The sequence below is a fragment of the Trachemys scripta genome, chromosome 1, assembly GCF_013100865.1.
Source record: "Trachemys scripta elegans isolate TJP31775 chromosome 1, CAS_Tse_1.0, whole genome shotgun sequence".
In the NCBI taxonomy this organism is placed as follows: domain Eukaryota; kingdom Metazoa; phylum Chordata; order Testudines; family Emydidae; genus Trachemys; species Trachemys scripta.
Genome location: NC_048298.1, coordinates 44,767,230 through 44,790,843, shown reverse-complemented (window position 1 = coordinate 44,790,843; position 23,614 = coordinate 44,767,230). Strand labels below are relative to the sequence as shown.

Here is a 23,614-nt window from a genome sequence, read left to right as displayed (position 1 = left end):
GGTAACTAGTGGTGTTCCCCAAGGGTCAGTCCTCGGACCAATCCTATTCAACTTATTCATAAATGATCTGGAGAAAGGGGTAAACAGTGAGGTGGCAAAGTTTGCAGAGGATAAACTGCTAAAGATAGTTAAGACCAAAGCAGACTGTGAAGAACTTCAAAAATATCTCACAAAACTAAGTGATTGGGCAACAAAATGGCAAATGAAATTTAATGTGGACAAATGTAAAGTAATGCATGTTGCAAAAAAATAACCCCAACTATACATACAATATGATGGGGGCTAATTTAGCTACAACAAGTCAGGAAAGAGATCTTGGAGTCATCGTGGATAGTTCTCTGAAAATGTCCACGCAGTGTGCAGAGGCGGTCAAAAAAGCAAACAGGATGTTAGGAATCATTAAAAAGGGGATAGAGAATAAGACTGAGAATATATTATTGCCCTTATATAAATCGATGGTATTCCCTCATCTCGAATACTGCGTACAGATGTGGTCTCCTCATCTCAAAAAAGATATACTAGTACTAGAAAAGGTTCAGAAAAGGGCAACTAAAATGATTAAGGGTTTAGAACGGGTCCCATATGAGGAGAGATTAAAGAGGCTAGGACTCTTCAGCTTGGAAAAGAGGAGACTAAGGGGGGATATGATAGAGGTATATAAAATCATGAGTGATGTGGAGAAAGTGGATAAGGAAAAGTTATTTACTTATTCCCATAATACAAGAACTGGGGGTAATCAAATGAAATTAATAGGCAGCAGGTTTAAAACAAATAAAAGGAAGTTCTTCTTCACGCAGCGCACAGTCAACTTGTGGAACTCCTTACCTGAGGAGGTTGTGAAGGCTAGGACTATAACAGAGTTTAAAAGAGAACTGGGTAAATTCATGGTGGTTAAGTCCATTCATGGCTATTAGCCAGGACGGGTAAGGAATGGTGTCCCTAGCCTCTGTCTGTCAGAGGGTGGAGATGGATGGCAGGAGAGAGATCACTTGATCATTGCCTGTTAGGTTCACTCCCTCTGGGGCACCTGGCATTGGCCACTGTCAGTAGACAGGATACTGGGCCAGATGGACCTTTGGTCTGACCCGCTACGGCCTTTCTTATGTTCTTATGTAATTCACTTTGTTCTGTCTGTTATTACTTGGAACCACTTAAATCCTACTTTTTGTATTTAATAAAATCACTTTTTACTTATTAATTAACCCAGAGTATGTATTAATACCTTGGGGAAAGGGGACACACAACTGCGCATATCTATCAGTGTTATAGAGGGCGAGCAATTTATGAGTTTACCCTGCATAAGCTTTATACAGATAAAACAGATTTATTTAGGGTTTGGACCCCACTAGGAGCTGGGCATCTGAGTGTTAGAGACAGGAACACTTCTTAAGCTGTTTTCAGTTAAGCCTGCAGCTTCTGGGGGACCTGGTTCAGACCTGGGTCTGGGTCTGCAGCAGGCTAGTGTGTCTGGCTCAAACAAGGCATGGCACTGACGTCCCAAGCTGCCAGGGGAAGCGGGCTAGAAGTAGTCTCAGCACATCAGTTGGCAGTGCCCAAGGGGTTTTCTGTGATCCAACCCGTCACAGATGCAACAAGAAAAATGGGTTATGTTAAAACTAGAGCATGTACGTGGTTTTTTAAAAACTTCCACAGGTGTGTCAATGCTCTGAAATTACATCTTATTACTACGGATGACTTTACAACTGAACTACACTTGCAAACTTTAACAACACTTTCTATAGTGAACTTTTTCCAAAATAACACGTTAAATGAAACAGTAGGAAAATTAAATTGATTCACCCATTCCACAGCCAAATTCATTCAAGATATTTAAAGTATATATTAATGATATAATTTTCTGCTTTTTCTTCCACAAAAGATTAAAATGCCATCTACATGCATATAAACTTAAGATAGCACATAACCTGCTCAGAGTGTATTTCTTACAAGAAAAATTTCCATAGTTACAGGAGAAACTCAGAGTTACAAACACCAGAGTTATGAACTGACCAGTCAACCACACACCTCATTTGGAACCGGAAGTACACAATCAGGCAGCAGAAGAGACAAAAAGAATATTTTAAAAAAGCAAACAGTACAGTACTGTGTTAAAGGTAAACTATTAAAATAATAAAGGGAAAGCAGCATTTTTCTTCTGCATAGTAAAGTTTCAAAGTAAAGCTTCAAAGCTGTAGTAAGTCAATGTTCTGTTGTAAAGTTTTGAAAGAACCATAATATTTTGTTCAGAGTTACGAACATTTCAGAGTTACGAACAACCTCCATTCCCAAGGTGTTCATAACTCTGAGGTTCTACTGCAATTGTCTCTTTTCTAGGGATGAGCCCAAAGGAAAATCACGGATTTATGCTCCTGCCCCAACTTTTGAGCAACAATAATGTGGCTCAAACCCAAAACCCAAACTTTGTCAAGTGAAACTCGTTTTTATTAATTTCTGAATGAATATTTTTCTCTGGTTAACTCTCTCTAAAATGTTTAGGTGAGTATTATGGACTGATTGTGTAAATCACCAAACATCAGGGAACAAGATTTTCAAAAACAGGAGCCTAAATTTACTTACCTGAAAATAAAGTCACTTATTTAAAGATACTGAGAACCCAGAACCTCACACTGAAGTCACTGAAAGCTATTGGGTACTTAGCATTTTTGAAATTCAGGTCAAACTTTTATGAGCCTGAGTAAGGAGTTAGAAGCCTAACGTTAGGAATCTATTTTTGGACATCACAGCCATGATAAGCTAGCCCTATACTAGAATATTCATCTGAAAGACTTTTGCAAATCATCGAGAAGTCCTCATTCAGCTACTTTGCCCAACATTTGTATTTATAACTGAAATCCAGTAAAAAACACAGATATACTGTTCAACTGTTTCTCAGTAGAAGTACTGCTCTGACAAATGTCAATACTATTATAGCTTCTTTCCTGTCTTTCCTTCATCTATTTCCATCTTAATCCAAACATCTATTTAATTTAAAATATGAATTCTTTCTTGCCAACCCCATAAATCTCTTTGGAATAAAATGAAAAGAGGTTCCTTTACACCAATTCTTAGTATTTGGCCAGCATGCTTTCTGGCTCCTTCTCCAAGTCTTTGATAACTGTTATGGTAAAAGTGATAAAAGAATGGACAAAACAGGTATGCCCACAAATCTCAACTATTTAAGGGGCATCCCCCACTGTTATAGCTGAACACAGAGTACAGTTAATGCACATAATTTTCTATAGTTTATTCTAAGGAGTACTGTACTCTTCACCTCTCCTGGGTTTTTCCAGCTGGATTTATCATTTCATTCTCCCTCCCTCTGTCACCTCCAGTGAATGGCTAGGATTATCAATATAATGTAGACACTTGGATGGATTAGCTCAATCACGTGCGACACATTTTGTGTCCAAAAGCAGAAGATCCTTTTCAAAGTGTAGTAAGTTGAAGTGGTTCGCGTTTTGTTAGCAGGTCAAACAAAGATGGATTGGCAAACTATTTGCTCAATTTCCCACAGACTGGTTACTGCGGCCAAATGGGAAAAATTATTTCTCAGCATCCATTCAAACACAAAAGGAGTGTTTACCTTATACTTTGGGGCCAAGCATTATCTCTCACACACACACACACACACACACACACACACACACACACACACACACACACACACACACACACACACACACACACACACACACACACACTTTGCATGGAAAGCAGAAAAAAAGCTGCTGTGGGCTAAATGTCCTGCAAATGGTTGCAGCTGGAGCTCTGAAAGCGGAACTGCCTAAGAACAGGAATTTTGTACCTAGTGTGAATAGACTTGGAAAGAATATCCTGAGTGTTCTCATCTCTCTTGCAACAAGGAGCCCAGGCCACATTCTCAGCACAGGAACATGGCAGGGAGCACTGTCAGGGTGCTGGTTACAGCTCCCTGCTCCTGTGGGTCGATTTGCACCAGCCCTAGCATAGTTTAGCAGTTTAAGGACTGCTCTACCTTTCATCAGTTGGCTATGAATCCTAAAGGACCATATTTCAACTGAATTGGTGAAGAGCAGCTGCAGTCTACCTCTGCCCTTAACCTATCATATGCATCGGGCGGATGGGGGAGGGGGGGGGCAGACACATGACAGCTATGGTTCTTTTCCAGCCAGCTACTGCCCAAGAGAAACAAAGGAGCTGCTTCAGGGGAGAGACTGGTTCTAGAAGTCTCCAAAACCCCTTTAACCATTCCAACTGCAATCCAGAACACACTCATGCTCCCAAACAAACAAATGGTGTGGATATAAGCTCATGGGTGAGGTCCTTCCACAGAAGGGGAAAAAAACTATGCCTGTCTAAGTTGTCTGCTAGCCACCTGCTACTGAAAACTACTCAATTCAATCCACAGTCCCTCAAACTAAGAGTCATTTAACTATTTTCCCATCCCCAGATTCAGACCAATATCATCTCTGTTCTTATGGTCAATTAAGCCAGGACTGTCTACTGTAGGTGCTTCTTCATGACACTTTCCTAAGCCTATTAGAAAATATATAATGGATTAATTCTGAAGTTGCATTTATCCAATTAAATAAGTTTGTCTGAATTTAAGTTAAGAATTACAACCTTTCTGCCAACAATTTTACAAATCTGATTTTTCCAGAGAGGTCTCAACTAGCATATACTGTACTTTAAGATGACACCAGAAACAAATGAGAGACCTATTTTATACAAGCCAGTTGATAGCTAAGGAAACGGTGAAAACCTAACTCATTAGGGTTACCATACATCTGGATTTTCCCGGACATGTCCGGCTTTTTGGGGCTCAAATCCCCGTCCGGGGGGAAATCCCAAAAAGCCGGACATGTCCGGGCAAATAGGGAGGGAAGGCTCGGTGGTGCTAGGCCGGGGCCTGTGGGCGTGCGCGACGGTGCTCGGCCGGGCCGGGGCTGGGCAGGAGCCGGGAGTGCGGGCCCGGGGCCGGTGTGGTGCCGGGCCGGGGCGCGGGGCCGGGGGCGCAGGGCCGGGCCGGGAGCGCGGGGCCGGGCCGGGAGCCAGGAGCGCGGGGCTGGGCCGGGCACCAGTGCCCGAGCCAAGCCGGGTGGGAGATGCCGGGCCCAGAGCTGCTTGGCCTGGGCCGGCAGGCTGCCAGACGGAGCCGCTCAGCCAGGGGGGCCAGACTGGGCCACGCTGCACCCCGCCCCAGCTTACCTGCTACCTCCCTGTTTCAGGCTTCCCGCGAACATTTGATTCGCGGGAAGCAGGGGAGGGGGAGGAGCAGGGGCCGGAGCGTCCAGGGGAGGGGCAGAGTTGGGGCGGCTCTGAGGGCGGGGAAGGGGCGGGTTCGGGTCCCCATGGAGTGTCCTCCTTTTTAAAAATTAAAATATGGTAACCCTATAACTCATACAATTATTAAATATTTTTCAGATACTGATGTAGAATCAAAACTACTGCAATATATTATTTGTTTTAGAAAGCAACAATCTAATACCTAAAAATTACAGTATATATTCAGCTACAATTATAAGACATATTACAGTAATTAAATATTTAAGGGATGCTGTTTCCATTAATTCTGTAGAACTTTCTTATTGGGTATTTCAAGGGTAAAGCGAGTTCCCATAAACTCTCACTGAGATCTATAGGAGCTGCTGAGTAGTCAGCACTTCTGAAAATCAGGCCATTTGTTTAGGTGTCTAATTATGGATTTAGGAGCTAATTTTATGCTTCTAGTTTGAAAGTTTGGCCTGTGAACATAACAAAATTAGAACAGTTTTTCTATAACAATTTAAGACCAGTCACATAATTAGAAACTCCCCATACAATCTCCACTTAATAGATCTAAACCCACAATATTAAAAACAGTGACTATAAATCAAACCCACTATAGTCCATCACCTCTCCTGGGTAAAATCCTAGCTTTACTGAAGTCAATTGCAAAACTTCCTTTGACTCGAATGGAGACAGGGATTTCAACTTTGATGTCTCAGAGAGAAAAAATGTGGGGTTTGTCGAGTCTATCCCAAGCAGAATTTTATATTAGTACTGATTCAGATTTAGTTTGCATCTTCCAATTTTTAGAGAGAAAGTGCTCATAAAAAGGCATGTGTGGTACACTTGTATCAGCTATTTTAAAAAATATTGTTCCTGCTTTGTATCAATGAAATATTTTGTTCATTTCTAATATACTTGACACTTGGTTGGATCAGATCAGAAAATGGTACAAGACAACATACTGCTGAAAGGCTCCAGGCACTTGAACTTTTCTAGAAGTCTTTTTTTGAAATTTAATAGAAACAGAATTTAACAAATACATCGTGAATTTACATACGCTCACATCAGTTATTTGTTATGTAGAGGAAATTAGGGCTATTTTGTTTCAGTTATTTTAGATGGAGCATTTTACTTTCCTACCAACATACATTTCAAGCATAAGCACTACCTATGTATAATGCATGTTCAAATTCATTTGAATAAATGACACTACTTAGTTTTAATTTGCCTAGATAAATTCACTTTTTTTTAAATCCTCTCATCTCTAATTTCATACTAATAATGAAATCCATGATCCCTTCCACAGAAAATCACTGACAACAGACTTCAAATGTACGTGTATGCCAACTGATATTTTGCTCAAATTTATCATCTATAGACATTCTTACTGATAAAACATCTGATCAGAAGCCCATGGAAGTTAACAGAAGTCTTTTCTTTGACTTCAAACCAGTTCTGGATCAGGCACAAAGTGGGCTTTATTTTCAAATTATTAATGCTTCTATTACTTTATTTATACAGTTTAACAAAACTGTGAATCCCTTACCTGTATGTCCATTCATAGCAGCAGAATACAAGGCAGAATAACCATCTTCACAGAAATAATTAATGTCCAATCCTTCTTCATTAAGCAGCATTGACAATAAAGTGACATTTCCCTGGGCAGCAGTTTGGTGAAGAAGGGTGGGCCTGCCACCCAGGGGGACAGGACCACCACTCGTTAACAAAGGGGTTAGGGAGGGAGACCAGCCTGCGAGTTAAAGCGACAGATGTTAGAGGGAAGACACATGAATAAATTAAGGCTGTGCATTATTTCCGAGCTATTAAAATATATAAAAGAAAACCTAAACAGATTCATCAACACTATAGGGTCTGTTAAGGTTTAGCATGAGTCTTGTAATGTTATTTTTTCCCCTACATCAAAAGACAATTAAAATCACACACAGTGGTAAGAAGTTATGCTCATTGTTAACTCAAATTAATAGGATTCTATCATCATGGGTTAACACAAATAAAAACTCTGGGAACATCACAAACAACTTCCACACTCCAAAATTTCTGACATTACTACCTTATACAATTCTGGCTTTATTTTAATTGTAGCTAAATCGAAAATTATTCCAGATATATTTTCATATAAGTAGGTGCTTTTTATTTTCATCTGCAAAGTTGATTTTTCTTCAAAATCTTAACCTTATAATAATATTTAAACCTGAAAGAGTATCATAGCCAAATAAGATAGAAAAATTGGTTCAAAGTGCTTCAGTTATACTTTAAAAATAAAGAATTAACAAGAGGACAGCTCAACATAAAGGTTTGCAGAAGCCCTGTAATATACATATTTGTTGTAGAACTTTGCCTTAATATATATGTTCATTTTACTCAGCAGTACTGTGATTTCTATTTTATTTTGAGACGAGCCAATGTAGAATAAGTAGCTAGTTACATCAAAATTACTGATAAAAGCTTTCAAGTCATCCAATGAAAACGGCAATCTACAAAACAGAGCTTTAGAAATCTTAGGAGTTATCTTGTTAGACATTCCACATATTATTACTTAGCAGCTTTAGAGGAGAGTTTGTTAAATGCATGAAGTCTGCTGCATATAGTATGGAAGACTTTGTGTACTCTTCCTTGATCAAAAGACTGCAAAAGAAAATAAGAAAAGGGATTGAAAAATATAAATGTTAATATATTTGTGTGTGTGTGTGTGTGTGTGTGTGTGTGTCTGACACACACACACACACACTTTACCCTTTGAACATGAGAATTCACACCATTTTTCCTTTTTGAATAGATTACTCTATTTACAGTGCATGTATGTGCACAAACACCCTCCTATATGATACTGAAATCTGATCATATAAGAAAATACATAGTCAGATTCCCAGCTAAAACTAACAAAAAATAATTAGTTGGAGCTCTTTTAGAATTGTTTTCAAAATAAGATACTTTTAGCTTGAAAATTTCAAAATAAAATACATTTTACTACTATAGTACAGAGAGGCAGCATAATATTTATTTGTAGTACTTTCAGAAAGATAAATTAACTTATTACTCATTTTATAATTTTTTATAAATTGTATAGGCAACTATAACAAAACACTACCATATATATCAGCAGCCATATCAATCATTTAAAGTTACATGGTATACTACTTCAAATTGAAGGCCAACTTTGAAGTTGTATGAAGATATATCAATAGTTTTACTCTTATTTTTAAAGCGGGCTACGAAAGAAAATCTAGAGGTTTACAAAATAAGATTTATACAATTTAAATTACTTCTCATAAATTCTATACCTTGTGGCTTTTTAGATTACAGAAAAATCCTCTAGAACTATTTTTGCTTTACTAAGAAAAATATAAGCCAAACTTCACCTTTTGAGAAGTCAGAAATACTATACATATAAAGTAGAGTTCAGATGTTTGTGAACATTTATTCTTACAAGGTACAAAAGTGACTGAGGAATAATGGAAAGAAAAATAAAATACAATTATGAAAGCTGTTTTTCTTTCCATTGTTTCTGCCTTGTATCATCTTGTAAGCCTGAACTGTTAGTGTAGGTAGAAATTTTGTTTGAACTAACCAAAGGTATTAATTGACTTTATTGTATTTCCCTGTGTTTTTGATACTGCTTCCTGTGGATATATCTAGTGTGTCAGCATCTCCTTAAATGTTAATCCTGTTTGCCTGAACTTGCTTTTCCCTTTTAGGAATTAGTCTTGTTTGTGATGGAATGATTTTTGGACACTGGGAGGTAGGGTGAGTAGGGGGCTTAACACTTTACTGAAAACATAAGGTTCACTATGCCATTTTGAAACATTAACAACATTTCTGAGGTTTCTGCTTTTGTTGAAAAGTCGCACAAGATTTTTCAACATCATTAATAAGAATATCAGAGAAAGAATGCTTATTGTGCATTACTGTAAATGGACATCTGGTACCTTTATTCTCATTTTCAGCTTTTCGCGAGGGCAAATATACTGTTGCATTCCAGTGATGAAACGCATTGTGCTAGATTAAGAATGGATGAAAAGCTTCTACTGCATAAGACACACAAACGAAGTAATCACATAAATGCATATTTTAACTTCTGTTGTCATTGCGAAGCAGCATAACAGATTTGTATTCATCCAGGATACTGTATAATAAGGTTAGGAAATATCAGTAAGGTATACGGTTTCATATGCAAAAGTGACAGCTTGCAGGACATACAGTAATGAAGGGCAGAGGGATAGAAAAACAGCTTCTGGCATCAGCTTCAGAATGTGGAGATGGTTAATTTCAAAGCCCAGATCAATCTCTCCTCACATCCTATTTACCTTCTAAGCCAATCACATACAAAGGAAAAATCAATCAATATTGGAATGAACTGAATAAATACATACTCCGATTGAAGAGTGATGCAAAACCAAGAAGAAAAAGAAAGAAGAAATCCCAGGGGTATGGAAATCCAATTGACTATAATCATTTCAGTTTTAAACACTTATTTCTCTAGGAAGTCAAATCCATGGATATTTAGGAATCAAAACAAACAAGAAACACTAAGAGTATATTTTCACTTTTTCATATACACCTTGTTCAACATACATGACAAAAGGTGGGGGGGTTTTCAGCTGTATTTAAAGCTGTAGATATTGTCATCTTGATACAAAAGAACATATTACTGATGCAACTTGTAATCTCCTTTTATTCTATATCACAGTTTTTGTTCTTCTTTAGAACCAACATTTTTCCATCACAGAAAGTGATAATATTCCAATGTTTACAGTGCAGCATTGCTTTAAGAAAGAAACTGACCTAACCAGGCAACTGATTTGCCATTAATGAAAGAAAAAAATTCAGTGAATAGGCTTTCTTCCACTCCTCCTGACTTCACATTAAAAGGAAATGAAGTCATGGATTTACTGACCTGCCAATAAACATCAAATTTCAACCTGACTCTAAAAGTCTTTGAAATATATTAATCAATCCGCTTACTATGTTTTTTGAACACTTATAACAAATTCTGACTGATTTTCACCAGCACTTACTGTACAATAAAATACAAACAACATTTCAGCACACTGATTTTTAAATGAGTCAGCCCTTGTTGATGCAAAATAAAAATACTAAACACTCTGTGCAAAGATTAAACAAATAAGGTTTAAATTAAGTTGAATATTACTTTTAATAACTGAATCTCTAGCAATTCAGAGAGTTTGGAAACCTAAATACTATTGTTTGTTTCCGGTAGTGCCTATAACATGATAGGTGCTGTACAAACACTAGAAAACAATCTTTGCCTCCAAGAGTTCAACCTCTAAAAAGGCAAAATAAACAAAGATGGTAAATAAGGGGGAGGGATTTACAATGAGACTGTCAGGTGGTTACTAACCATATATTGTAAATAAAAAAGGTGTTATTTAAATCTATCCCCATGTACCAAACTAATCACCATCTGTCTGTTTTGCCTTTACTAAGCATAAGCTATTTCAAGGCAGGGACCATATCTTTCATGTTTGTACACCATCCTGCACATAAAGATTTAGTTCTCTTATAGCATATGCCAAAAATACACGAAGGTAGATTAAGTTCCTTATCAAGTCCCGCATTTAAGGAACACAAACACACACAAGGGGAAGTTTAAAAGTTTAAAGCAAGGGGCTTTGACAAATTCTGTCACTGCACTGTGTTGCTGGGGGATCACAGGCAAGTCACTATCTTCTCTCTGACTCAGTTTCTAGGTCTATAAATTAGAGTTATTAGTATTTACCTACCTCTGCGCATTCCGATTTATGGAATATGTTTCCATTGCCACTGAGCTTTAGAAATCTTCTAGAAAGCAGTCCCAGTTACAGTCCCACAAGAGCCCTCTGATCATACCAAACATTCAGAGCAAATGGTCCAAACTCCTTCAGCTCCCTCCACTAAACCTCAAAGTCCTAAACTATAGAATTTGAATTACAAGGGGAAAAGGAAACGAATAGTTTGTGATGAATAACCTTTCTTCTTTGAGAATTACCTCTGTATATTCCCACATATAGGAGTTTGACAAGCAATACAACAAAGCAATGATCATATCTAGATGCCACATTGACTGAAAAGTGCTCTCGAAACACAGGTTAAGAATGCCAGGTAGCAGGCTGACAGATTTCTATGCATTATGAAGGTATGCCATCAAAACTGCCTTAGTCACAATAGTGATCCGGAGAGCCTTATGTACCGTCACCTACTTAACATGTAAAACAGCTCTCCATATATAGAGCTGATAGAATTTATATAGAGATGGTTTCTGTCCTACAGACACTGTAAAAACTACATAGATTGTAGTTAATTTCCTTAACAATTTTGTCTTATCAAATAAAAACTCAAGTCTCTACAGTATGGAGTCTAAGAAAGGGCTGGGGGAGTTTTTAGGACTGAGACTGACCGCACCAAAACCTCTGAACCATCCAAATGCTCATCACTGCTAATGAAAGTTCCTGTGCCTACTACTGCAGGGAGGGTCAATTTTTTTGTCAAGGTCCAAATTTCTTGGTCAAGGTATAGTCAAGGTCCAGACTCCAGAAAAAATAATGAAAAATAATGATGATAATAATAATAAGAAGAAGTAGTAAATAAAAAGATTTCAGGGTCCTTTCAAAAGCATCCGATGGTCCAGATTTGGCCTGCGGTTTGCCTATCGACTACCCTCGATTTATAGGTGTGACTGACTTCTTTTTGGAGAGGTCCTCTCTCCCTGTGCAGTCATGGCCTAGAAAGGGGCTAATACTTGCTATTCTTATGCTGACCTTTTCCAACAAGGGAATATTTGGAAACAAAGATGATGACAGATTCAGCAGTTGATCCAAAGGTGGATCAGTGCCCTGATTCATAAGGCCTTTATCATGAGGAAAATATGGAGCTGCTAAAATGTAAACATCCTCCATGCTAACCATTGGTTAGTGAGGTAGGGAGTGAGCCTCTTTCTCAGAGAAATTAAACAGCAGGTGCATGCATCACACACTCCAGAAATACAAGAGGACACCAAACATACTGCTTAAATGTGAATTTCTCCAGGTGTGAAGAAAGGTGGTTAGGATTGCACTGCTCTTTTATAAACCGTTATAAAATTATTTGGTGCCATGAGAAGGGGATTGAATGGCTCCAGATAGGCACTGTTTTCTAAAAGGTTCAGAAAACTCAATGGCATTGGAGGAACACATACCATCAGAGAAACTATACATAGGCAATTCTCAAAATTAATTAATGTTTGTAGAGCTCTAATATCCTCACGCTTACAAAAGGCCAAAAGTATTATTAAGGAATCTCCCTTTTCTGGAGTATGTCATTATTCCAGAATCTTCTCCGAACATCTGCTCAGAATGGCCAATCTGCTCAAAACATCAATTTTCATTCCCTTATTAAGGATGAAGGCTTCACTAAAATGAAGGCTTCCTAAAAGGAAACTGACTTATGATCATTGTTAAAAACGAAAAAATTATGAAGCAAGATAAATTCCCATACCCCTGAAACTTGGAAAAAATAATATACATGTAAATTTCCACTTTAAAAAAAAGATAAATCAGTTTAGAGAAAAAGCTGTAAAAGATAAATAAAGCAAATGACAGAGCCAGAGAAAAAGACAGAACATTCTTAGAGGGAGATAGTTTGAAGTATATCAATCCCTTTACCTGATGCTGTTGCCAGTAGGCTGTCTGAATCACATGGTCTACAGGATGAAGCACTAATAGGGTTTATGAAGGAGCTACAGGCAATGGTGGTGGGAATGACAAAGGAACTTTCTGAACATGCAGGTTGGTTCAGTCCAGGGGATTGGGAAGGCCAGGCACCCACCTGAGATGTGGCCATGGCTGGTATGGCACAGCCTGCAGATGCCATAGATATATCTATAGTAGGTTTTGGTGGCAGCTGAGGTGAGGACTTAGAAATAATTTCCTCATTTATTACCCTGATTCCTTGTGGTGAACTGGAAGGAGGTGAAATCATGGTTTTGCTGTCAAATTTTACACCTATATTAGAGGATCGACTACTATCCATAATAACTTTAAGCTGTGGGTGTGGTGGAGAAGGAGTTTGTGAAAGCCCTGGCTTTTTTGGAGGAATAGGTGGAGGATTTCCTCTGTCAATTCTTGATACATTGGGAGTCTTTAAACCCGTTCTACCAACTGGGGGATAGGTGCCAACTTCCACTGAATGTGACATTCCAGGCCGCAAAGTAGCACCACCTTGAGGACTTGTAAATCTTGAAAGGACTTGGGTGACAGTATTCCGAGCTAGCTGTTTGGCAACTAGGTTGTCACGACTAGTGGGAGAGACATCCCTTGATGGAGGGCTTTGGGTAGTGTTTCCATTTTGGTCTTGATCATTAGCATTAGCTTGAAATCTAAATCTAGCTGCTTGGACTCGAGGATTTAGGCCTGGATGCACAGTAGTGTTGGCAGACTGTGACTGTAAACTGTGCATAGACGAAGCTAGTGAGTGGTTCTGAGATGCAATACTTGATGCTGGAGAAACGGAGAGGGCAGCATTGCTTGGAAAGGGGGAAGTGCTATTTGTAAAATCTGGTGATGAGCCAGTACTTGGTCCATTTTCCTCAATTCTGTTTTGACTTGGAGTCGGAATAGGAGTTGTGGATGGGATAATCAGTTCACTACAGGAAAAGTGCCTATCAATGACTGGTTTCACAAATGCTGCATTGGCGGATACATTCGTTTTTGTGCTGCCAGAAACCAGAGAGTTCACTGCTGAAGGCTTTACAGGCACAGTCAAAGGCAACTTCCTAACATTTTCAGTGCTAATGTCCGTCGGCATTATATCTGTCTGACAGGCAATAGTTCTTGAAGCTGGGACTTCTGTTCCAACAGATACTGAAACAAAACCCTTATCTTTATTTCTACAAGTGAGAGAAAGGTTTGGTTTACTGTCATTTTCCTTTTTTAACTGCTCAATCATTTTTCTCATTTTATCTCTCTCTTCTTTGAGGTCACTAGTATGTGCTTCCTCTCTGTTAAGTTTGGCACGCAGTTGCTCCCTTTCTGTGTCAAACTCAGAGAGCTGTTTTTCCATTTGAGCTTCCATTTGTGTACTCCTTTGTTTCTCAGCTGCAAGAGATTCCTCCAATTCATTAGCCTTTTTTTTTTCTTCTTCAAATTTTGACATTATTTCTTCCAGTTTCTGGGCTTCCTCTATAATTTTGCCAGACAACTGTTTACATTCTTTCACTAGCATCAATACTACATGTTTATTCTTGCCACGTTCTTCTTCAAGGCGAGCAGACAACTTCTTATGCTCCAGCTCAAGCATCTGTAACTGAGACTTTTCCATTTCCAACTGAAATAAAAATGTATAGGTGAAGTCTCATTAATGTATGAAATACAGCTTTTCAACATGGTATGTTATTAACATGACATTGTTGTTTCAATCTTTTAAGAACATGCTGTATTACTTAAGCAAATTCCAGTATTCTACCATTAGATATAAGCTGAGATACAAAATGTTGGAATGTTTGAGGACCAAACCAAAAAATCCAGAAAAAAATTAATTTAAAACCAAAACTGATTTTCTTCAGTTACTCACTCAAACGAATGAGGGGAAAAATGATTTCGGTTTCAAAAAACATCCAAAGCGAAAAAACCAAAGCAAAACTAAATGTACAGGGATTTTGTTTAATTTCCAGGGTGTTGTGTTATCCAAAACAAAATTTTATGAATTTTCATTTTGTTTCATTTTCAGATGGCTTTCACCCTTTTTTGCTTTTTTTTTTTAAAAAAAATAACATAAGATTGGCCATACTGGGTCAGACTACAGGTCCATGTAGCCCAGTATCCTGTCTTCCAACAGTGGCCAATGCCAGGTGCCCCAGAGGGAATGAACAGAACAGATAATCATCAAGTGATCCAACCCCTGTCGCACATATAAATATAGCAAATATACTATTTGCTGAAAACAATGTTACCTAGCTCTGTGGATGGCAATACAATCTAAACCACTTCAGTATTTCCCTATCAGCCTCATATACACGTCAAACAAAAATTGCTAACTAGCACTTCTCATGCTGCAGCGTCCTCTTCCTATGCTGTTAGCTGCATTACTGGCTAAATAAATAAATAAATAAATTCTGCATTCTCTGAATACCCTTATAATTTCTTTAAATTGACCCTATGATCTTCCTATACAGCCGGAAAGTCTCTCCCTCTCATCCCACCATAATCACCACATATTAAGAGGTTAACCTTACCTACTGTACATGTACAGAAAGAACAAGAACCACCACACTTTTGAAGTGCATTTGCTTGTTTAATATTTTTACTAACTCTGGGAAAATATTTACAGTCAACTAAAAGTCTAGTGCTTGCAAACTTGCAAGCTTCACTCTGACTTCAGTAAGAAAGTTTCTTGCTTCCATCATACTAGAATTTTTCACTTTCCAGCAATTAACAGTTTGCTGCACAGATGGATTAACAGCTGATCTATAGAGGGTCAGGGCAAACAGCAATATACTTTAAATGAGCTCACTTGCAATAACTGCTTCACTTCAGTACTTCTGATTACTACAGAGGAAGGATTTTATGTTAAACTAGATGATAAATAACACTAATTTCAGAGTTGTAAGAAGATACTGTACAGTGAATATATTTCATGTAAACTGTAATCCGGGGAACCAGATGGCCTAGGGAATTGGTATTGGGATATGGAGCAGTTCATTTTTAAATCCGTGGTTTTTGGCCTTGGTTGCTATCAAAAGAAACTCATTACATATGATGACTTTTGAGTAGCCTGCTGTTACCCAATGATATCCCAGGTCCTCCTCCAGTAGAAGACTGACAGTTTCTTGGACAGCTTCTGAAATGTTTTTCTTATTCCTGCACGTGTGCTCTCTCTCTGTGTCTCTCTCTCTCTCTCTCATTTTAATTAGACCTATCCACTATTTTGTTTCAAAGGTAATAAATACTATTTTTCTTAGGATAGTTCCTTTAGTCCACCACTGTTATCTAATACTTAGTGGAAATGAAACTTGCATCATATCAGGAGGGGAACAGGACAGGGAAAAGGACTGCAGGTCAGAAGTTTGATTCTACTTGCTGTCGCTCATTTTTTGGAGGCTACATTTTACCCAATTGGTAAGTCCAGTTCAGATACACAACAGAGAACTCTGAAAAGGGAAGGAACGTTAGGTAAATCTTTTGGAGGGATAATCTTCATGAAATGCTGGTAAAATGATAAGGTTGTCTCAACTGCCCAACATTTTAATTAGTGTTCTCTTACTTATAAATGTTTCCTCTGCTTTGTTGGGAAGAGGAAAGAGGGCAAAAAATAGATCTGGGGAGAGTGGGTGATGTTGACAGGGTGGACCAGAAAAATTGGGATAGAGTGGTGGAGGGGTGGTGGTAATAGGGTCCTATATAAAGACAAAGCCTCTAGAATTGGGACGTCTTATCACCCTAGATGTTGACAACCGTGATAGATGTTTTACATACAGTAAAATTTCCTTCCTGTGCCTGATCATCATGAGGATGATCAAGTTAAAACAAAGTCATTATGACTAACCAAGCTCTTACACTACAAGTTTCATTTTGATCTCCCATATCAAAAGAGGTCCTCAGACAGCAGTGGCTAAACCTAAAGCTCTAGATTTATGAGTGACAGGAGCCCTATGATGATTTAACAGCAACACCCAGCATCTCACAACCCATCCTGCCCACCTCCATTGCCCCAAACTAGTTTGCTCTTCATTAACAAGAGAGTATTCAGTAGCAATATAAAAAGGATAATAGGAAATCCGAAGGGACTGCTAAGTGAAGAGTAGCAGCAGCATCTGTCAATGACAATACACCAGCAAATATTAATTTACCGTGATTTATCAGATTGCAATTAGGACTGTCCCTGAGACTTCAGTTACAGTCACCCACAGGCAGAAAATCATGCTCCTTGTCCAGCAAAAGTCATTCCGTTTGCCATTTTACCACTAAGGAATTAGCACCTTCATGGGCAAATCGCGCCAGCAACAGCTGTACTAATGTTGCTAGTGTGACTGAAGAAAGTCATGGAAAAAGTACATATGACAGAGTCTGACACTCTAGATTATTTTTCAATGAGAAAGTGGCTCAGTCCTCTGCAGACTACCCCTAATAAGTTAACCCAACTGAAGACAATAGATTACACTAAGCATTACTACATGTTGGGAAGGAGATTGGTTTTGTACGTTAACTGAAATAAAACTAACTTATTTTCAAGTTGTTACAGACACAGCTAATAATCTAATATAGCTGAAGTTGCTAGTAACTCAGAACCTTTCAATTGGCACTCTGGAACTCACAGATCAAATTAACATCCAGGGAAAAAAGGAAAACAGCCATCCTTTAATAATAGCTTTTATACAATGAATTCATATACAACTAACTTGTGAATAAGCTGAAGCATGCAGCATTGTCCTCATCAACATTCAAGCTGTAGTATCACCAAGAACCAAGCAAGTTTTACCCAGCTAATACAGCAATACATCAGATTGTCATGAATAGGAATCAACATGCTGAAATGAAGCATGTTTATCATAATGACTTGGCAAAGCATATGTAAATAAAGAAGAAAGTTTGGTTTCAGGTGTCATGCACCTGATCTAATTATGCTGAACTGTCAACTAGCAGCATCTATTATCTGACCCATCAAGCTAAAATTAGTTCTTAGCTTGCAGCACAGGAATGCTCTCATCCAAGTTTCAAAAGTGTTTGCTTTAGTCCTGCTTCCAAATATTGTTCTCGGCTGAAAGGACTCCACTTTCTTCCCTAGTTCTATTGTAAAATATCTTTATATAAGGCTTGTATCTGAAAGGTTTGTCATCTTCTCTTGTGGAAACAACGTTAATAAGCTGGATCAGGCCTGTCAAGCCCCTTGTTAAAAGAAGTAATAGATCAATCTCTAATCCTTTTCCCTGTGAAGATATATCTTTAAAATCAAACTAATGCCAGCTGACTGCGAAGACTGAAAGGCATACACAGTTGGGCTCCACCTCTGCATAACGACATTAAGGGAGAAGTGGGAGATACACTTAAAGATCCCCCACACACACAGTTTTATACAGAACAATGAATCAAGTAAGCTTAAAGTGCATCCCAAAGAATAATTTCATTAACATTCCCAGCAGATGATTTGGGAGATGGGGAACAGGAAGAAATTGGTGTATTTATTGGAAGGAAAGTACACAATTGATGGATTTTTGAGGGGCAGAGGGGTTGAGAGTAGAGTATTTCACCTAAAGAATGCTACATAGTTGCCACAGATGTGGAAAGTTTAAGCGGGTACCACTTGTCTGTAATGTAGTGATTGGCTTTTTAAAAAAATTAAGGCTTTGGTTCTCCAGAAGATGATGGCACTCGGCCAGGAAAATTGCCAACTCACCCTCAGCAAGTTGATTTTTCAAGTCCCATTTTCAACTAAATATTCATCTCTGCTCATACTAAATAAAAAGGTGGGATTATAGTGACAATGTCCAGAGAAGTACTGTATATACATTTTAAAGAACACAGTAGTTTATTTAATTAAAGTTTAATTTACAGGTCACTGAACTATTTAAAATGGTGGTTGATATAATTCAGATGTCTCTGGAGACTAAAACCAAATGATCAGACAAATTAAGATCTAAGAATTGTTTCTAAAATTATGATTTATTCAACCAAATATTTAAATTCCCTTCTGCGAAACAAAAACAAAAAAAAAATCTATCCCTTACTGTAGCTATTATAGTTTGGACAAGCATCAAAATTTCACTACTCTGTAGTGAGTGAAAAATTTAAGGCTTTACTTAAGATTACAAATCCTCTGAAATGCAGATTTAGTTATCTTGGGCCACACAGTCAGCTACTTACTCACACTGGTAAGCAGTTACATGAAAAGTCCCACTGAAGCCAGTAGGTTGACACTTTAGCCCAATGAAGTCAGTTAAAGAATTTGATCTCTGAAATAAACTTGGAATCTTTTGGAATATTGAGGGAAATGGGGAAAAGAAATTCTTCAAAAATGCTTTGCTGAGTCCACAATACAATTTTTATTAATTTGATACATTTTTCAGTGAATGACATTGCAGCACACAATACTCATCATTTCATCTTTGTTAGGTAACAGACTACAGCCAGATCCCATTTAGAATGCAGGATTTCATTGGACAGTATAAGGTTCGAAATGTCACCATACTTCGTGTTCTAACCAACTTTTAGCTATCTGTTAACAGATGGGTATTTAGATATTACATACTGATAAAATTCTCTCCCCCAAATAAACACTTTGTTGGTGAACAGACGTATGCATTCTCTTGAATAAGGAATGAAATATGACACTAGTACCAGCACAAATTATTACAACAGAATGACTGGAGTTACATTAGCTTCTTTCACTCCATTATGTTAGTTTCGTAGGGACCTATCAGGGTTCTTTACTGAGATAAACCCTTTAGTGTGTACCCAAAATACAGGCTCCATCACAAATTTGAAAACACTGTAACCTTCTAGAAATTATTATAGAAATTAGCAAGCAAATGAACACACCCTCTCCTGCCCTCTGTCCTACACCAATGGTTCATGCTTCAACATATCCTTTCTTATCCTATAAGCATTCATTCCTTCTCATTCCCACACCTGGAACTCCCTCCCTAACACAGTGCACCAGACAGCCACCACCTACTCATTCAAATCTTTTTTTCTTTTTTTTTTAAACTTAATTCTTCTGTGAATCCCACTAAGGCTATCTCAGATCAGGAGTTATACCGTCACCCAGCCTTTATATTACAAAACAACTGCACATAATCATACAACCATCTTTTGAGACACATTCTGCATTGTGCATCCATTTTTTATACTCTGCTTAGAGTGTAAGCTTCTTTGGGCAGGAACCTATGCCTTTGTCTTGTCGACACTTGAATACTTGCTGTCGCTAAAAAATGCGATCACCATCTGATCAAGCAAAGATACACTATACGGTTTGACTGTGACAGCAGAATTATGAAAAGAATATCTTTTAAGACCTAGGGGTGAAAGTCTGGCCCTACCAAAGTCAATAGAACACTCCCATTGATTTCCAAAAGGCCAGTAGTTTTCCCCAGGACTGTATGTTTAGATTTATTAAAATGTAGTAACTATTAAGAGCTCAATTATGCATATGACTAAAATTTTTAAAATTCTTACAAAAGAATCTTTATCAGAGGCCAAGGACTTTATCCTAGGCTTTTGTATTTCAATACACATACTCTTCTATGTTCAAGATAGCTCCTAGACCAGTGTTTCTTGACTTTTTCCATATCAGGAGCCCCCTGGAGCTCATTCAGCCAGAATCTAGTCAGAAACATCCCTGCCATTTCCCACTTTGTCCCAACTAGAGCTGGTCAAAGCTTGGGAGTTTCAGTTCAGGATAAGTTTCTGTATTTCCACATTTGCTTTCATTCTAATTCGGAAGGAAAGCAAAAAACTTGCCAAATATTTTTTGGCAAACCTAGGGTTACCATATGTCCGGGTTTCCCCGGACGTGTCCAGCTTTTGGGTCTTTAAATAGCCGTCCAGGGGGAAATCCTGGACATTTTTAGCTTTTACAAATTCTCCCCGGACGGCTATTTAAAGACCCAAAAGCGCTGACAGGGCAGCCGTGCTGGGGGAACCGCAGCAAGCCGGCGCCACCGGCGCCACTCACCTTTCCTCCCTGGGGCAGCACGCAGCTGAGAGCTCCTGGTGCGGCAGTGTCAGACCACGGGGGCCTGCCGCCCGGCCGGCAGGAGCCTGCAGAGCGCAGCCCTGCCCCGGCACACAGAGAGGCAGCGAGGAGGTCTCGCTCCCCTGTGTGCTGCAGCGGGGCGGGGCCTGTAGACTCAGGCAGAAAGACCGGCCCGCCCCTGCCCCCCTCCCCTCGACCCGACCCAACCATAGGAAGGAGCCAGAGGGACCTGCCTGCTGGATGCTTCCCGGGAGCCGCTCCAGGTAAGCACTGCTGGGCTCACCCGGTCCCCTGGCAGGTCCCTCTGCGGGGGCTCCCCTCAGCCCCACTGCCCTCAGCCCCCACTCTGACCCTGTTTCCTCAGCCTCTCCCGCAATGCCCCGTGCCCCCACCCTCAATCTACTGCCCTCAGCCCCCGACCCTGTTCCCTCTGCCTCCCCGACCCTCTCCCCCTCCCCCCCCCCCCCCCCCCCCCCCCGATCATCTCACCCTGCATGGATGTGGAAATCCGTCCCGGCTTCCAGGCTGTCGTTAGCCCCAGGGCAAAAGATCAGCAGAGGTTTCCAAACGGAAGTTTGCAGCCTTTGCTCAGACCCAAACATTTTCACTTAAAATACCCAAACCCATCCTGACACCCATCTGTTCTGTCCAGATTTGCTGTTATCGCTGTTGAGGCCAAAGTGGTTTGAAAAATTAAAAATCCATGACACCACTGTGTTGCTTCCCCCTGTGTTGCTCCTTAATCTGATGGACCTGCCGATAATGAATAAAGATGAATGCCCTGGGAGCAATGTGTCAGGCAGACAGTTTGTCAAGTAGGAAAGTGAATGCTGAAGCCCTCACAAAATGCAGAGGCTTTTCTTAACCTAAGCACTGAAAAAGAGCCAGATACGCTGCATGGGTTTGAAAGTGACAAGAGCCTAGCGACTGACCAGAGCAGCGCCAGGTTTGAAGTGACGAGGAGGGTCTGTGTCATGAAGTCTGCATTTCAACTGAGGACTCTTCCATTGCCAGGGTAGCGCTGGTGCAGGTCTGCCGCCCTGCACGGCAATGCTGAGAGGTGCCAGTGTAGACCCGACCCACTGCCCTTAGCCCCCACCCTGACCCTGTTCCCTCAGCCTTCCCCGCAGTCCCCCCCCTCTACCTCCCACCCCAAACCCACTGCCCTCAGTCCCTGCCCCCGTTCAAACAGCCTCCCCCACATTCCCCCTGCTCCCCCCAACCCACTGCCCTCAGCCTTGCCCTACCCCAAATCTCTTCTTCAGCCTCCCCTATTATCCCACCCCCATCACTCCCCCTGCTGTTCCACCCCCTCAACTTCCCCCCATTCCAGTCCTGCTCCCCTCTGTCTCATCCCCTGCAGACCCTGTCCCTCTTCCCAACCCCCCGACCCTCCCCAGCCCAGCCCCATTGTCTCCTCCACCCCACCCTACACAGCTCTCTCTACCCTGTCCCATTCATGCTCCCCTCAGCCCCTACCCTACTCCCCCCATCCCAGTCCTGTCCCATCCCCCTCAACCCCTCCCCAGTCATGTCCCCCTCAGTTCCTCCACCCTGCTTCCCCCAGTCCATCCCCACACACCCACCGACTCCCTCAACCTCCCTCCCCCAAATCCCACTGCCTGGACCCACCCCCGTCCCGCTCAGGACATGCATGAAAAAGAAGCAATGGGCTTAAATTGTAGCAAGGGAGATTTAGGTTAGACATTAGGAAAAACTTCCTAACTGTAAAGATAGTTAAGCACTGGACAAATTACCTAGAGAGGTTAAGGAATAGCAGTCATTGGAGTTTTTTTAAGAGGTTAGACAAACACCTGTCAAGGATGGTATAGTTGTTATTATTCAGTCCTGCCTCAGTGCAGGGTTTTGACTAGATGACCTGTTGATGTTCCTTCCAGTTCTACATTTCTGTAATTCACACTGAATTGCCTTATGCCACTGTCTAGTAGTAGTGGCACACAGTTCTCTGACATGCAGGTTTATAAAATTGTAGTTAATATACAATTTAGAGCATAGCAATTTTAAAGCTCTGCATGTTCAGACCAACTGAGCTGAAAATTGTGATCTATAGTATTCAAAACTATTAAGATGTGGGTTGAAATAAAATCAGCATGAATTGCTCAACAATATCAATGGAATCAGCATTGCGCTGCTATATATTGTAAAACATTACAGTGAAATCTTGCAAGTATTACATAGCACACCACCTTGCCCAAGTGGTAACTAAGCATAACATTTTCCTGTTTCAACATTCTTAACTTGTATCCCTCCTAGAAGTTGTTTTTTTCCAAACACTGAATGCTGCTAAGTTATGAGTTTTAGCAGGTTTTTTTTTTTCTTTTAAATCACAGCACTGAATGTTATTCTAAAATTGTTTCCCAAATATTCTTAAACTCCCAGTTTATCCCCCGCTGATGTTCATTGTGAAAAGTATTGCAGGTCTAATAATAATATTTGGCACTTTTGTAATTCACTGTCCAACATGCGTTTTGTGCCCTCCTCTGGTGGATTTTTAGAGGATAACTGTATAGCTACCAGCTAAGGGAGTTATATCTTGAACTCAAGTAGTAGAAGCTCATGCTTTTAAGTCTGGATGGCTCGGGTTCAATCTTTGGTGACTAGCTATGATGGAGGTTGCTACACTTATAATCCCTTTAATCAGAAATTCTGAATATGCTTTGTT

The 23,614-nt window shown here is 39.8% G+C and overlaps 1 protein-coding gene across 1 annotated transcript in view; it reads right to left on the bottom strand.

Moving 5' to 3' along the window:
- CTTNBP2 (cortactin binding protein 2) overlaps window positions 1-23,614 on the bottom strand; it is a gene marked incomplete in the record, with an annotated part of 189,493 nt that overhangs the window by 100,530 nt on the left and 65,349 nt on the right. Inside the window, 2 exon segments of the mRNA XM_034768791.1 lie at window positions 6,797-7,000; window positions 12,909-14,568. Of these exon segments, the coding sequence (XP_034624682.1) occupies window positions 6,797-7,000; window positions 12,909-14,568 (1,864 nt within the window).